This window comes from Panthera tigris, chromosome C1 (genome assembly GCF_018350195.1).
Source record: "Panthera tigris isolate Pti1 chromosome C1, P.tigris_Pti1_mat1.1, whole genome shotgun sequence".
Classification (NCBI taxonomy): Eukaryota; Metazoa; Chordata; class Mammalia; order Carnivora; family Felidae; genus Panthera; species Panthera tigris.
The window spans coordinates 6843408-6858971 of NC_056667.1; the positions used below are offsets into that span (position 1 = coordinate 6843408).

The 15564-nt window shown below is 48.1% G+C and overlaps 1 protein-coding gene across 4 annotated transcripts in view; it reads right to left on the minus strand.

The window, feature by feature from the left end:
* Positions 1–15564, minus strand: part of CLSTN1 (calsyntenin 1) — an 88995-nt gene that overhangs the window by 22979 nt on the left and 50452 nt on the right. For 2 of the 4 annotated variants that reach the window (XM_042996588.1, XM_042996586.1), the window contains exons 3-8: positions 7860–7889; positions 6475–6670; positions 4872–5080; positions 3110–3259; positions 2789–2974; positions 239–487 (exon numbers count right to left, since the gene is read on the minus strand). In XM_042996588.1, coding sequence (XP_042852522.1) covers positions 239–487; positions 2789–2974; positions 3110–3259; positions 4872–5080; positions 6475–6670; positions 7860–7889 — 1020 coding nt within the window. The remainder of the gene's footprint in view (positions 1–238; positions 488–2788; positions 2975–3109; positions 3260–4871; positions 5081–6474; positions 6671–7859; positions 7890–15564) is intronic. The other 2 variants (XM_042996589.1, XM_042996587.1) reach the window with 1 other exon arrangement.

Consider the following 15564-nt stretch of genomic DNA (forward strand, 5'->3'; position numbering starts at 1 on the left):
CCAAGGCAGGGTTTGGAAACAGACACACTTGGGTTTGACTGAGAAGTGGGGCCCAACTCACGGAGTAAAACTAACCACCCAACGGCAGAACAGTATCTCGAGGGCGGAGAGCCCTCGCACAGAACACAGAAAAATGTGTGTCACCAGGAGCCTTTCGGGGAAGAAGAAGGGGTCTTGCTTCCAGCGACCACCGCGGCGGCCACTCAAGTACGATGCCCTGACTGCACGATTAACCTACCTGTTTTGTCTGAACTACAGAGAATGGTCTCCTTCTTCCTGCCAAAAGGCCCATGCCTCATCCACACGGAAATCGTAAAAGGCTCTTTCGGGTTGACAGAAACGACACCATCTGGGATCCTCACTGCTTGGGTGCCGTTGAACTCGAAGACCTGGTCACTGTCGTGGCCGTTGTCAGTGGGGAGGCCGACAGTCCAGTTCAAGGACCCACTTGGGGACGGGAGCAGCTCGGTGGTGCCAGACGCAGCACCTAAGCCGACACGGTAACAATACGCACAACGTGAAGGACTCGGAAGGTAGAAGAGTCTCGAGGCCACACTAAGGGCAACATCCTATCTTCCAGTTACACAGTTTGCTAGCTTCTGCTTATGTTCCTTAAAAATAAGGGTTTTTATTTTTTTTTTAATCATAAATAATAACTAACTGTGGATATTTTTGCTTAAAGGAAAAAAGGGGGTGCCTGCGTGGCTCAGTCGGTTGAGCATCCAGCTCTTGATTTCAGTTCAGGTCATGATCCCATGGTTCATGAGATCGAGCCCTGCACTGGGCTCTGTACCGAGAGCATGGAGCCTGCTTGGAATTCTCTCTCTCCCTCTCTCTGCCCTTCCCCCTCTTGTTCTGCCTGGGGAAAAAAAAAAAAAAAACAAAAAACTTTAAAGAAAGGATAAAAGGAAGAAAGCATTACTTGTAATCCCACCCAAATATATCCACTATTTAAAAAAAAAATTTTTTTTAAGTTGGCTTTGTACCCAGTGTGGAGCCCAACATGGGGCTTGAACTCACAACCCTGAGATCGAGACCTGAACGGACATCAAGAGTAGGATGCTCAACCAACTGAGGCATCCAGGCACTCCCCCAAATATATCCACTATTAACATCTGGGTGCAAACACTTCCAGTCTTTTCTCTACGAATATACACATTATAAAAAATACAGTCCTACGATGTATATAAAGGTACACGCATTCCCATTAGTATTTTTCTATAGCACATTTTTAAATGTCTGAGCATTTCACTGCACCGATACACTGTGACTTATTTAACTGATCTCCTTGGCAAACACTGAGACTGTCCCCACTCTTTTCTATGACAAACCCTGCCTTCACGAGGACCTCCGTGTGATCCACGATTATTCCCTTAGCATCAATTCCTAGAAATGGAATCAGTGAACCAAGGAACATGAAAAAAATCTGCAGCTATTGTTACACACTGCCAAGCTCATTTTTCTTTTAAATGTGCCCACGGAAGAAGACTTTGGGAGCTCTCCCCATCACCTGGTCCTCTGTTCCTAGGAGCAGCATGACCTCACATACGACCTCGGTCAAATGCCAGTGCCTGCCCCTTTCTTCCTAAAAGTGAGAACTTCTCCCCCTCCTCTCCCAACTGAATTCCTCAGTAAAAATGAGGTCAACACCACCTCCTTGGTGGGCCTGATGGGCACAGTGAATGAAGGAAACATACAGAAATGCAGAGTGTGCAGGAAGCACTCATGGGGGAAATTCTTTCCATTCTTCCTCCCTAACTGTAAACTGTTCTGCTGAGAAAATGTTCACTTAATGCCATAAAAAATCATGGCACTAGAGAGAGAAAATAAATTTTAAACGTTACACTTAAATGTACATAGTTTAAAATATGTCCCAGACCTCTCACCTTCCATGTAGATTTCAGTACGTGACTATGTGGACCCAGAGTCAGGCAACACGGAGAATATTAACCATTAGGATAAGCCAGCAGAGGATAAACTCTTTCGTTTTGCATATTCCAGTTATGTAAGAAATCTAGTTGCTCGATCCTACAGGCTGTATCAGGCCGGTGGAAAGACGGGGACGTGGGAAAACGCCGCCCACAGAGCTGACGCCAAGTAGCTCCTGAGGCACAAAATGCCCTCTGAGCACGGACAGCTCATTTCAGTTACGGGGGTTTCGTTGCTGGCCAAGCGGCACACTCTTCCTCGGCATTTTCCACGACAGGCATCCATACCTCACCTCTACCTCATTCAGATAAACCAGAAAAATACCCACAACTATTGGTGAAGACGGAGGGCAAGGCTTCGATGGGATTCGTAACCACGGGGGTCTCTGGATTTCACATAATGTCTGTGGTAAACAATCTGCTGAGACTCAGAATTAGACGTGAGCGTCCGTAGTTTCGGCTTTCTACTTCTCGTTTGCCAAAAGCTATTGCTTTATCTGTATTTTTTTCTTCAGTCCTTAGATAAACATCTCATTTCAAACTCACTCTACTTACATAATCCCTCTCTTTTGATTATCCTCAACGTACGTTAGAGAAACACTTTCCTCGCATCACCGGCTCCTAAAATGCACACGCATGTAACATTCTGAACAGGCTGTAAGGGGTTTATGTACCTCCTGAAGCCCATCCAGCATGACAGTTAGCCAAGGCAGTAACAGCCGTGTCAGAAAGTCAGAGTCTGTTCCGGTTCAGGGTTACAGACAACCCCCCCCACCCCCCCCCCCCCGCCGCCCACACATACTCTCTTCCACCTGAAAGGGTGTCTCTCGCCCTCACCGAAGACCACCAGGCCCCCTTACCGCACAGCCGGTGAAGAGACTGCTCGGAGTAGGTGTCACGGTCACAGCCTTTCCCGATGTGGCCGGTCTCCAGCTCCACCGTCGCCTGCACTGAGGCCACGGGTTCGTCGCACGTCTCCAGGTGGACATTTGGGAAGAGGGCCAAAGAGCCCGTGCCAGGCTCATATTCGATCCTCTTGTTCCATCCTGTGTGGGTCCACAAACCCGGGAAGGAGGGAAGGAGGGAAGGAGGGAAGGAAGGAGGAAGACTCACACTTTAGGGCCCTCTGGTATGCGACGTGTCAGAACAGGTGTGAGAGCAGAAAGGAGAATGAAGCTCACCTTGCCACCCGGGGGTGCAGGTGGGCTTGACGCTGACCTTCACCAAGACATCTTCCGCTGCCCTTCTCTTCCCGCAATCGTAGGCGGTGATGGTCAGCTTGTACTGGTGTTCTTTCCCATAGTTTAGCTTCTCTGTGTTTTTTATGTAACCTTCCAGAGGGGAAACAAACAACAGTGAGAAGGCAAAGTTGTGCTGAAACACAAAGCACACCTGCTCTGGGGCACCTGGGTGGCTCAGTCAGTTAAGCATCCGACTTTGGCTCAGGTCACGATCTCACGGTTCGTGAGTTCGAGCCCCGCATCGGGCTCTGTGCTGAAAGCTCAGAGCCTGGAGCCTGCTTGCGATTCTGTGTCTCCCTCTCTCTCTGCCCCTTCCCCAGTCACAGTCTCTCTCTCTCTCTCAAAAATAAATAAACATTAAAATATTTTTTTTAAATAAAAGCACAAAAAACAAAGTACATGTGTTCTAAGTGTTATAAACACGGACACGGAAATCAACCTGATGCTCGAGATAATTAATGCTCGGTCTTGCTTTCCTGCGCTTGAACGCACACTAAATCCATCTTTAAGGGCTGTTAAAACAGAAGGAATGAATCTACACAATTCGACCTCCATTTATTCTTATAGTTTTTCTTCTTTGGTTTTATATGCGCTTTAAGATTAAGTATTTAACGTATGAGAGAATAAAGAAAAGTAATTCCAGTACTTCAAATACTAAATACTAGATGAAGCTGCATTAAATATTTCTTGCTCAAAGACTTACTGTGTGTGTGTGTGTGTGTGTGTGTGTGTGTGTGTGTGTGTGTGTGTGTCACAGAGACAGGAAGAGAGAAAGATTCCCTACCCCCACCTGCTAGAACAGAAGCCTGCTTCTGAGTATGGGTACAGACGTCTGCAAAGTGTTTGCAATGTCCGTAATTTCATCAAAGATTCTGGACTGTGCATTAACAACAGAGACACTGCATCACCATCAAGAGGCCATAACCTAATAAAAAAAAAAAGCTGAGCTCCAGCATGAGTTCATTCTGCTCAATTACAAAGGACTGGAGCACCTGGCAGTAAGGCAGAAACCTTCGTCTTCAAGATGAGACAGAAGATCCAAATCTAATGGAGAGCAGAAGACAGACCAACTAAAGGTCAGTCTTTTCAGATGCACTTTGATAGAGAAGTGAGAAAGTACAGATTAAAAACATGTTAGGTGGGGGGTTTTTTATTAGACCTTGGCGGAAGAAGGAAAAATAGGGCGCCCAAAAAAAGAACCCATGACTTCAGGTGCCAACAAAAAGGCTTTCAGGGGACAGAGTGAAAAAATATTTATCTGAAACTCACACACCATTCGGTCTCTGCTACGGAATGAATACTTGTCCCCTCCAAATCTGAATGCTGACAACCCCCAATGTGATATTAGGAGGTGGTGCCTAGGGGAGGAACTTAGGGTTAGATGAAGTCGTGAGTGTGGGGCCCCCATACCGGGATCCCAGAGGGCTCTCTCCCCGCTCTGTGAGGACGCAGATAGAAGATGGCCACCTGGGAACCGGGACTCGGGTCCTCAGCAGACACTGAATCTGCCAGCACCTTGATCCCGGTCTCCCGGCCTCCGGAACAGTGCGAACTGTTGACTGTTTGAGCCCCCAGCTCACGGTACTTTGCTACAGCATCCTGAAGGGATGGATGAAGCCGGTCTCCAATCTGAGTTTCGCCGACGTGCGGAACTGCCAATGGACCGTCACCTTGGCGAGGAAGGCCTGTTCCTCTGACTCACCATCTTTGTCGATAGCAAACGGCACGTCTGGAGTGACGACTTCATAGCTGCATATCTGGCTGAACTGGGGGGAGCAGTCGGCGTCCACGGCCTCCACCCTCAGGATGCTGTCATACTGTTTCCCCTCGATGACGGTCGCTTTGTAGGACTTCTCCTTGAACACAGGTGCATATTCGTTCACATCGTTCACCTGGATATGGACAGTTGCTCTGGAAGAAGAAGAAAAAAAGCTGTGTGTTCGGTTTGTTTTTTTAACCCAAAGTACACCAGTTCTGCCCCGTTTTTATGTTTCCTTTTGCTAATATCTTATTTCATGAAGTTTGTATGATGGAGAAAAAAATTACACTAGTCACTGTTGTTATTTTAGCATGGAGAGGACTTCAGAAAGTTAAAATAGGAATTTAAGTTGATTCTTCCAGGTCCTAGGAGTAAAATGGCTGGTAAAAAAAAAAAAAAGGCAGTAAAATAAGAGACTTGGAGACTTGGGGTTTTCTTAACAATACGGGACAGGGCATGCAGAAGGGAGATAAACTAGATCAGACAAAATTAGACCCAAAGGAAGAAGGAGTAAGACATAGATAGAAGATGGGAAACGTGGATGGGGAGTCTGATCAGGAGCATGGAAACCAATCCCGTCCTGCTTCTAGGGAATGGAGACGGCTCGCAGCCCACTGTTGCCCATGACCCACTAACTGATCCAACAAACGAAGGTCCTCCAAGCGACCTCAGTGCTCCCTCCCTGGCCGACCCCGTGCTGCCCTTCCACCTCCCCGTCTTGGGCATGAGAAAACTAAGGCACCACAGACTTGGCTACAAAGAGAGGAAAGGGTCAGTCTCAGGGCTACTGATCCGGGCGTGTTTCTGACTCAGACAGGATCTCTGACCCACAGAAGGCTTTTTCAAGGACAACAGTAATATCGCACGGTGTGAAAAGGATGAGGAGTAGTTCTCTGGCACTCAGCACCCCCAGTGTGCACCAAGACCCTCCACACCCAACGCCGCGCATCCTCCTGACCCTCACGATGGGTCTCGTGGCAGCGTGCCCCTCTCTCCCTAGCCCAGGAGCCAAGTAGAAACCGAGACTCAACAAGACGAAAACTTGCCCCATGCCGAAGGGACGGAAAGTGGCGGAGAAAAGACTGGAATTCTAAACCCAGGTCTAGTTCAGAGTCCTGTCTGTTCCACGAGCAGTTCTCAAAGGATATGGATATGAACACGTCCAGGATGGGGCGCCAAAGTCAGCCCGCTCCCACCAGCATGAACGAATGCTCTGCCCTTTGGATTTGCAGGAAAAAGAAACCTAACAACAAAATATCCTCCTGGAGGAAAAAATGGGCTTTCCCGATTTTCAGTGCAGAGCTCTAGTTTCTGTCATTAGAGTGCTGGGTGGGATAAAACTGCCCATTCATTTGCTTATTCGACAACTAATGCTGCAGGGTAAACAGACAGGATTCCTATCCTCAAGGAGCTTACAATTTCAGCGGAGAGCCAGAAATACCTTCTGCCTCATCTCTAAGAACACAGAAAGTCTCGGGGACACAGAAAGAAAGCAAGGGTCAGTACTGCTTTCTTCGCACGCGCTCTCTCTGGTCAGCTTACTTACTTATGAGACTTTTTCGCGTTGGCGCCATCCGGCCCCTGGCCGCAGTCATAGGCCTGGATGGTGAATGTGTAGTCTTTCTGCAGTTCACAGTCCAGTTTCTCTTTTGAGCGAATTATTCCCTCGCCAGTGGACTTATCCACTACCACTGCATCAAAGGGGACATTCTGCCCATGAATTTTAAATCCACAAATCTCACCTAGGGAGTCAAAGCAGCGCACGTTAGAATTTCTGCCCCCCGGAGTCTGCGTGCTCCCCTCCCCCTTCCCATACCTCCGCCCCCAGAAAAGAAATGACAACAGTTCGGCAGCCAGGGGTTTAGAGGGTCTGTGGACAAAGCAAGGGCACTGTGCTTGGACAGGGATAAGTTCTGGGGCTTTAGTAAAAAGAAGCATGTTCTCGCTTTCCAAGCAACTTGCTTAACTTTGCATCCATTCATGCAGGAATACAAAAGAGAGAAAGAGAAAATATAGACAGGCATTTCACAGGAGTACTTAAGATGGCTCCAGGGTAAAAGTAGTCTCATTAGCAAACAGCCACGGCCTGGTAACGCAGAGCAACTGTCCCCAGCTACTGGGGACAGCCGGGCAGCGATTTTGATTTGGACCAGAGAGAAGGCTAAAATGCAGTTAAGTGTTGAGAGAGGAAGGAGGGTAACATAAAAGGTTCAGCACCGTAATTACAGAAATTCTGTCAAAAAAAAAAAAAAAAAAGTCAAAAGAAACAAGTCTTCCTGTGCAATGAGCCTGGCTAAAATTAGGGAATCAAAACAAACTACTAAATGAGAAAGGTAGAAATACCAACTTTTCAGGCATCCATTTCAACAGCTATGGTTTACTATGAAGATGGGTTCCATCACAGGGAGGGATTTGCTAGACTTGCCTTGGTTTCCAAAGCTAGCCTATCAGACCTGCGAAACAAGCCTGCCTGGGGACATCAGGACATCAGCACCTGGAAGTTGGCTCACAAGCTTAATGAGGGGTGAAATCTAGGTGTCCATTCTTGCCGGTGGGAGAACATTAAGTCTTTTGATGTATACGTATATGTTCAAAAAAAAAATGTATTTCATGTAAAAATAAGGCTGCACTCTTCCAAAATTACAGCTCCTAGAAAATGGTTACAAAGCGAATCTCGTAAGTTCAATTAAGAAACAAATGTACAGTATTATCCGTACAGTTCAAATGGATGTCTGATTTCTAGATATTTCTGACCAAGGGTTTGGTTACATACAATTTCCATCGATATATTTAAAAATAGAAACAAAGTAGGAGAATAAATCAGGGTAAAAGAGCATGACAGTTTCTTCTGTTTAAGGGCTGATTCCCAATTTTATAAACAAAGTTAGTGGGTTAATATTCATAGGAGGGATAGAAAGAACCCTTTATCACCTTCTTTGGTGACTGTCACCTCAAAACTCTCTAAAGGGAGAAAAGATAAACCCATGTCAGTAATGCAGGAAAGAATAAAGACGGAACAATAAGGAAAAAAGTCAAAGATGCACATATTACACAGAAAAGCTTGACATAAATTCAACCATCAGCTCCGGGCCACTCGTAGACTCCCAACAGCAAAACCGGACCCTCGGCAGCAGAATGTTTCTGAACGCAACTTACCACAAACCACTATGTAATTTTGAAATTACACCGACCTATAGATGAAATCTGCTATAAAGATTGATTCGTAACGCCCTCAGGTGTCGTTTGGGCTTTTCTTCTAACCAACACTTTCACGATAACGGTTCATAAGTAAACATATTTGTTATTTTACAATTTTCGGATTTTTCATTTTCAAACTAAGTTCTTGCGGCTCGATTCTGGTAACGCTCAACTCAGCATGAGACAAGAGGAAACAAAAAACAAACATTTGGAGCAAAGGGTTTGGCTAAATAACAAGGGCTTAAGGAACCCGACCAAGGCAACTAACGTAAGCCACCCCCTCTTGTAACCGAACACGTGCTTCACCGCGAACTGAAACCAGATTCATTGCTAGCTTTGGTGACGCCGCAATGATCACGGCTTCTAGTGAAAACGCTGTCCTAACAAGTCCACACAACTGGTGCCTGCTCACCCCAGGGCGGCTGCAGACGAGTTGTGACAACGTGCAGAGGCCAGGAGGTCAGGAGGGGACAGAGCCGGCTCACTGGGGCACCTTCTCTCCACAAAAAGCATCGTACCCTGAATTCTTACCATGTATCTGTATACCCATGAACAGTGTTTCATTTTGCTTGTTTTTAAGGTTTGAAAAATGCTATCACATGGTAGGCAACTTTTGGGACTTGCTTTTCCCCTCAGCCTTGTGCATCTAGGATTCATTCACCCCTGTTGGCGGAAGGCTATAGTGTATTTCTTTCCACTATGTTCAGCAAGAATCCAAGGAGTTCTGGCAGGTCAAGTGCTTGAGACACCGCCTGGCTTAAAGAAAGCACCCAACAAATAAATGTTTGCTCTTACTGTAATTATTTTCCATCCTGTGACTATACCGTAATTCCAGTTTCCTGCTACTGAACTTTCTGTGGTAGAGATTTCTAACCACGCTTCCTGCTGTCGCTGTGGGTCTTGTGCTGCCCAAAACAGGAGCCACTAGGCGCGTGGGTTAAAATTAAATTTAAATTCATATTAAAATTGAATAACATTTAAAAAAATCAGTTTCTCGGGGCACGTGGGTGGCTCAGTCGGTTAGGCATCCGACTCCTGATTTCGTTCAGCTCGCGTCACGGCCTCATAGTTTGTGGGTTTGAGCCCCGCATCGGGCTCCATGCTAACAGCAAAGAGCCTGCTTGGGATTCTCTCTCTCTGTGCCCCTCTCCCACTCGCTCTCACTTGTATGCATGCGCTCTTTCAAAATAAATAAACAAACAAACATTGAGAGAGAGAGAGAGAAACTGGTGATCCAGATCCGCATAATCTGAGTTGGCATAACTGACTGACTTGAGGGTGCCTTCCCGACAAAGCCGGCTGCACAGATTAGTGCAGATTTAAGACCCCAGGATGAGGTATCTGACTTGGATAAGGCTCCCTACATACTGCACTGCTTAATCAAAGTATAAAGACACTCATTCAAGCAATGTCCTTGGGACTGTTTCTGATCATGAGATTATCATGAGAAGTGGAACTGTTTGCCAAAAGATGTACACTCCCTAAATCTCTCCTTCGAGATACCAGGCTGGGAGGAGGGAGGAGAACTCAGAGAGTAGGAAGCTGATGGGGTGTTTTAATTTTTTTCTTAAAAAAAATTTTTTTTTTACATTTATTTATTTTTGAGAGACAGAGAGAGACAGAGCACTACTTGGGGAGGGAAAGAGAGGGAGACACAGAATCCGAAGCAGGCTCCAGGCCCCGAGCTGTCAGCACAGAGCTTGACGTGGGGCTCAAACCCACGAACTGTGAGATCATGACCTGAGCTTAACCCACTGAGCCACCCAGGAGCCCCTGGGGTGTTTTAATTTTATACTTCAGTTGTCCGGGGGAGGTTTCGCTGATAATGTCTGAGTGGAAACCAGAGGGAGCTAAGGAAGCAAGCCACGTGCTTATCTAGGGAAGAATTTCAAACAAAGGGGACAGCAAGTGCAAAGGCCCTGAGGCAGGCCTGGGCCTGGCCTGGCTTAGGCACTACTGCAGTGGCTGAGCGAAAGGGAGAGAAGGTGAAGCCAGACGAAGATGAGTAATGTGAAGCCATAGCAGCTGCTACAAGAAGTGAAGTTTGTCCTCCAAGTGAGAAGGAATGACTGGAAAGTTTTATGCAGAGAAAAAAATCAATACGGTTTATATTTTAAAGAACCCAACTGGCTGCCATGGTGAAAATAAACCAAATGTAAGCAGGCAAAGGGGCTGTGCTGGCTGGCTCGGTTAGCAGAGCATGGGCTTTTGATCTCGGCGTTGCAAGTTCAAGCCCCGTGTTGGGTGTAGAGATTAGTTAAAAATAAAATCTTTAAGAAAAAGATATGTGTATCTATATGGCAAAAATGGTTACTGGAGTAACACAGGCACGAGAAGCTGAAGCCAGAACCAGGGGTGTGCAGGGTGGTGAGAAACAGTCAGATGCAGGGTGTGTTTTGCAAGTACGGACAATACTGTGGGATTATGAGCGAGAACCCCAAGGATTAATAAATTGCCTTCGGCCAACATGGAAGAGAAGGGCCGGATGGGGGGAGTGGGAATCCGAGCTTCGGCTGTGAACATGCATCGGTATTACGATTTGTTACAGAATCGCACCTCAAAGGTAGGAATATCCAGTAAAAGAATTGTTTCGAAACTCACTGTGTCTGGGCTGCTCTCTGCAAGACTGGATCTATTTATAATGAGCACAACAAAAGTGTGCACTTGTCCTTTCTACAAATCCGTGCCTGTCTGGAGTATTAACGGAGCTACTGGAACAACGGGCTATACAAAAAGTACGTGGCGCCTCAAGTCCACGGGTGCTTATTAAATTGCTGGCAGGCTGGGCCCTTCTGCCTAGAATGACTTGAAAAACCATCTGGCCAGAGGGCAGCACGGGCCTCACACTCGGGCGGACATGGGCTTTCTCCACCGTGTGACGCTGCACGTTGTAAGCCTGCCACGCTGTCACCTGCAGACCTGGCGGTATACCCACTTGGCGGGCCCACCTCTTTCTTCCACCCACAACCTCGGTTTCAGTGAGGGAGACAGGCCCGAGGGCAGCAAGGTGAGGGGCAAGTAAACAAAGGAAAATACTGCCGTCTTTCAGACGACATGTGGTAAGGGCCGAACGCAGGCAGTCTCAGGAGGAAACGTGGGGGATTTTCAGGACCGGCAGGGCCTGGAAACCAGCTGGACAGAGAGAGGGGTCTGGGGTAGCTCCCTGGGTTTTGGCTGCTGGCACCAGTTAAGGAACTAAGGCCCAGAGGTCTGCTCCACTTATTCTCACCAACTCCCTGCTTGTTTCTTTGCTTGAGTATTTGAAAACATTTTTTTAATGTTTATTTATTTTCGAGACACAGCACGAGCCGGGGAGGGGCAGAGAGAGAGGGGGAGACACAGCATCCAAAGCAGGCTCCAGGCTCCGAGCTGTCAGCACAGAGCCCGACACGGGGTTTGAACCCGTGAACCGTGAGATCGTGACCTGAGCCGAAGTCAGATGCTTCACTGACTGAGCCACCCAGGCGCCCTTCGCTGGAATATTTTAAGGCCAGACTTCAATGCATACAATGTTCACTAGACAGACTTTCGTTAACAGAACTACAGCAACGTGGCTCAGCCAACAAAATTAACAATTCCTGAGGTATTTTCATAGTATCCAACTACACTCAGTTTAAGATCTTCCTCTCCCCAGCCAGGGACCAGGTTGTTACTTTCTGTCCCCATTCTTTTAGGAGCTGATGTTTCAAGTTGTCATAACCCATTCTTCCCTCTTTCCTCCGTCCTTGTACCTACAGCCCTATTAGTTACATACACATGACAGCTACCTACGTGTATTACACGTGTCCCATGGCATCACACCCCGGTGACTCTGCCCCTCTGTGTTCCCAGGGCTTCTCCCCTGGACTCAGCCTTCCCTCAGCCTTCGCGAGGAAGGACCTCTCAAAGTCACGTCTCCCACTCTCTTCTTCCTGCCCTGCCCCTTCCCACCCAATTCAGACCACCTACTACCACTGCTCTGCCAGGTAAGCCCGCAAAAACCCTGCTCTCTTCTTGTACGCAGGGCCCCACCAGCATTCCCGATGACGTCTTCAGGTGTGCTGGCCTCTGAATACACAGACCTCTCTTCCCTGTCATTCCCCAAGAGCATCCGAAATAGTCAAAAGAAGTTTACTGAAGCACTTTTTTTTTTTTTTTTTAAAGCAAACCATAAAAACAGAATGACAGATAAACCCAAGAAAGTATACATTTGACTTCTCAATGTCCAAAGTCATGTCCAGGGTTCCTGGCTCACAGTGGTAGCCCTCTCTTTCCCTTTGAGAAACCTCGGTTTCAGGCTGGCCCTGCCTTCTCTCCACATCTTCTTCCAAACTGGAGTATGGCCCCGCGCTACGCGCGACACTGGAAGGGTGTCTCTAGCCTATCCTACAGTCTCCCAGATCCCAGGGAACCCTGCCCTCACATACACTCCTTATGTAAGTCACTAGTGCCGGCTCGGACAGTTAGGGTTCCAAGAGAAAGGGGACTCCGGTGAAAAGCCATCAGCAGCAGCTCGTGGAATTGACTGCACGCCAGGGAAAAGGACTTGGAAACAGCCAGAAGCCAAGGCGGGGACAGAGACAGGACTCCCAGAGCAAAACAGCCTGGGTGGCTGGGATACGACAGCAAACGGCGTTAGTGTCTTGGACCCTCTGCTCAGTGTTCTCGTCCAAGAGGGAAGCATCTGGTCGGCCCAGCCTGGGCTTGTATGCGCTTGGCTGGCAAAGTCGGGGTCATGGACTGTGGATCCACCAACCTGGACTCGGTGGGAAAGAGGTCAGGGGCCGTTAAGAAGCTGAAAATGGACATGTGCTGAGCAGCAAGCGTCCACCACGATGTCCCTGCTAATCCCACTCTTGTCCCTAACCCACTTCTCTCTATGCGGCCCTGGTGCCCATGCTCCCAGCTGCAGCCCAGCTCCCAGGCTGACCCTGATTTTCAGTGACTTCTGACTTCTTTGCTTACTGGTCCAGGCTAATTTCTGGCACAAGCTCACATGTTGCTCAGATCAGAGCAGTTTTCCAAGACGCCTTAAACGTGCCGCTGAGCAACAACCACCACACCCCCAAGGGTCACCCTGCACAACCCGAGGACACCGCCCTGGCGGCTCCTCACTGGCTACAGTAAGGCTCTCAAACGTCAGTGTGCCAAGAACAGCCTGAGGAGCTTGTTAAAAATGTGGTTTGTCAAGCTCCAGCCCCAGAAACTCTGACTCAGTAGCAGCTCTGGGGTGGAGCCCAATAATCTGCATTTTTAACGAGTGCCATCTGATGGTTCCAACGCAGGCAGGCCGTAGTCTACACTTGAGAGACGGGCCTGTCCGTGGCTTCCGAACCTCGCTGTCTGGTTACAGATTTCTCAGGCTCTCCTGGAGGCACAGACTCAGCCACGAGGACACCTGCACTGGACGCACAGCCTGGGCGATCCGGACATGGTGTAAACCCACATGCGCAGCACATCCCGTCTACTCAGCCTGGCAGCAGAGATCTCGTGGCCCCAAGCGGACTTCAATCCTCCGCTCCTGTGCCGGGCGCTCACCCCGCCCACTGACTATTCATCCCTCCCTTTGGAAGCCCCTCTGGTTCCCAGCCTTGCTCCTATTTTCCCCCTACCTGCCCCGTGTTCATAAGCTCTACCCACCCTAACGCCCGCTTACTTCTGTACCCTCTTTAACCAACCTCCTGTTGCCTTTTTAGGACGCCAGTCCAGACTGGGTGTTGCCTCTCTCGCTGGGTATCTCAGCGTTGACTTAACTCTTTGTCAATGCTGGTTCTGCTTTCTCATCTAGATTACTGGCTGCTTTGGGAACAAGAACGCACTTTTATGCTTTTTTATATTCTCTAGGAGATCTGGCACGGCTACCTAACATTTACTGATTACTATTCCAAACCTCTCCTGGAGGCATCCAGAATGAATTCACTCTAGTCCATAACTTAACATGGAGTTTCTGTCCTAATGTCCAGATACGTAAAACCATTAACTCAACGGGGGCACCTGGGTGGCTCAGTCGGTTGAGCGTCCAACTTCGGCTCAGGTCATGATCTCACGGTTCGTGAGTTCAATCCCCACGTCAAGCTAGCTGCTGTCAGCACAGAGCCTGCTTCGGACCCTCTGCCCCCCTCTCTCTGCTCCTCCCCCACTTGCACTCTTTCAAAAATAAATAAGACACTAAAGAAAAACCGCTAACTCCATGGAGTACTGCCTAATTTTGGGCTGAACCACATGAGGTTTCTGGCACTCCATTTTTTCAAATATTTGCTATTTTCAATATACAAAAATGGTGATTTCATTTGGCTTAACTGAATACATCCAACTGACTGCAGCAAAAACGTCTGCCTAGTTGCACATGTTAAAAAAGCTCAAGTGGGTGGTCATGTGCCGCAGTCAACCCCACAGGCCTCATCAGGACACATGAGTCACACGAACTGCGCAGAATACAGAGAAAAGAATCACAGATCTGTGTTGGTTCTAATTAAATATCAACAAAGATAAAGTTCCCACTCTTGCCCTGAAACTTCTTTCGGATTCTCTTCGTATCATAATTGTTTCATCTTATAGGTTACCCGAACTCCGTCTGAGACGGCAGGAAAAAATGCTGACATGGAACCAACCGGCTTGTACAGGGAAGAGCCTGAAAACAAGGGGCAGGGGCGGAGAGGGAAGCCTGGGCTTGTCATACAGGCAGTGGGGCGAGAGGACGGTCAAAACAGCAGCACCAGGGCCTACACGGTATGGGCTCTTAACTCAAATATATCAAATATACAATGTATGTATATTTGTGTGTATATATACAACAAATGTATCAACTACACAATATATTTTCATACCCACATCTACTCAGGATATTAGCAGATTAAGGAAAAGGGGTGAGTAAGGACCTGACTCATCTTAATTTCCTAAAATAGCTGCCAAGTACCGAGACTTTAGCCTCTTGATTTCCCCCATGAAAACAATCTGGCTAGACAGACGCTGTCATCGTTCAACACGAACGCCTGATTGGTGACAGTTTACAACGCACTCTAGAGACTAAGCTTCCGATGTTACACATGTATTTATTTGGGGGCTTTGACGAGTTACCCCTGGCGGTTTTGTTACTCACACTCACATCCCGTGACGGGACACGACTGTGAACCGGGACGTCTCCAGAGTTTCCAAGGTAACGTCAGGGAAGCGCACACGGTGAACGTGTGAATCCACACTGGAGTCAGACCGTCTGGCTGGAAGGCAGCCCTGTCGCTTACGAGCTGTGCCACCGTGGGCAAAGCCGTTCGTGCCTCCTACGGATTCTGTGGGGCACAACCACCCCACCCCCCATGCTGGCCCGGGGGGTGGGGATTAAATGAAGAACAAGGCTGCCATGCCGCTGACGGACAAGCTCCGTCCTCCCCTGCCTCATCAGGGAAGCCGGGAGCAGCCAGAGTGCCTCCTGTAGGGGACCGTTGAGAAGAATCCGAAGAAG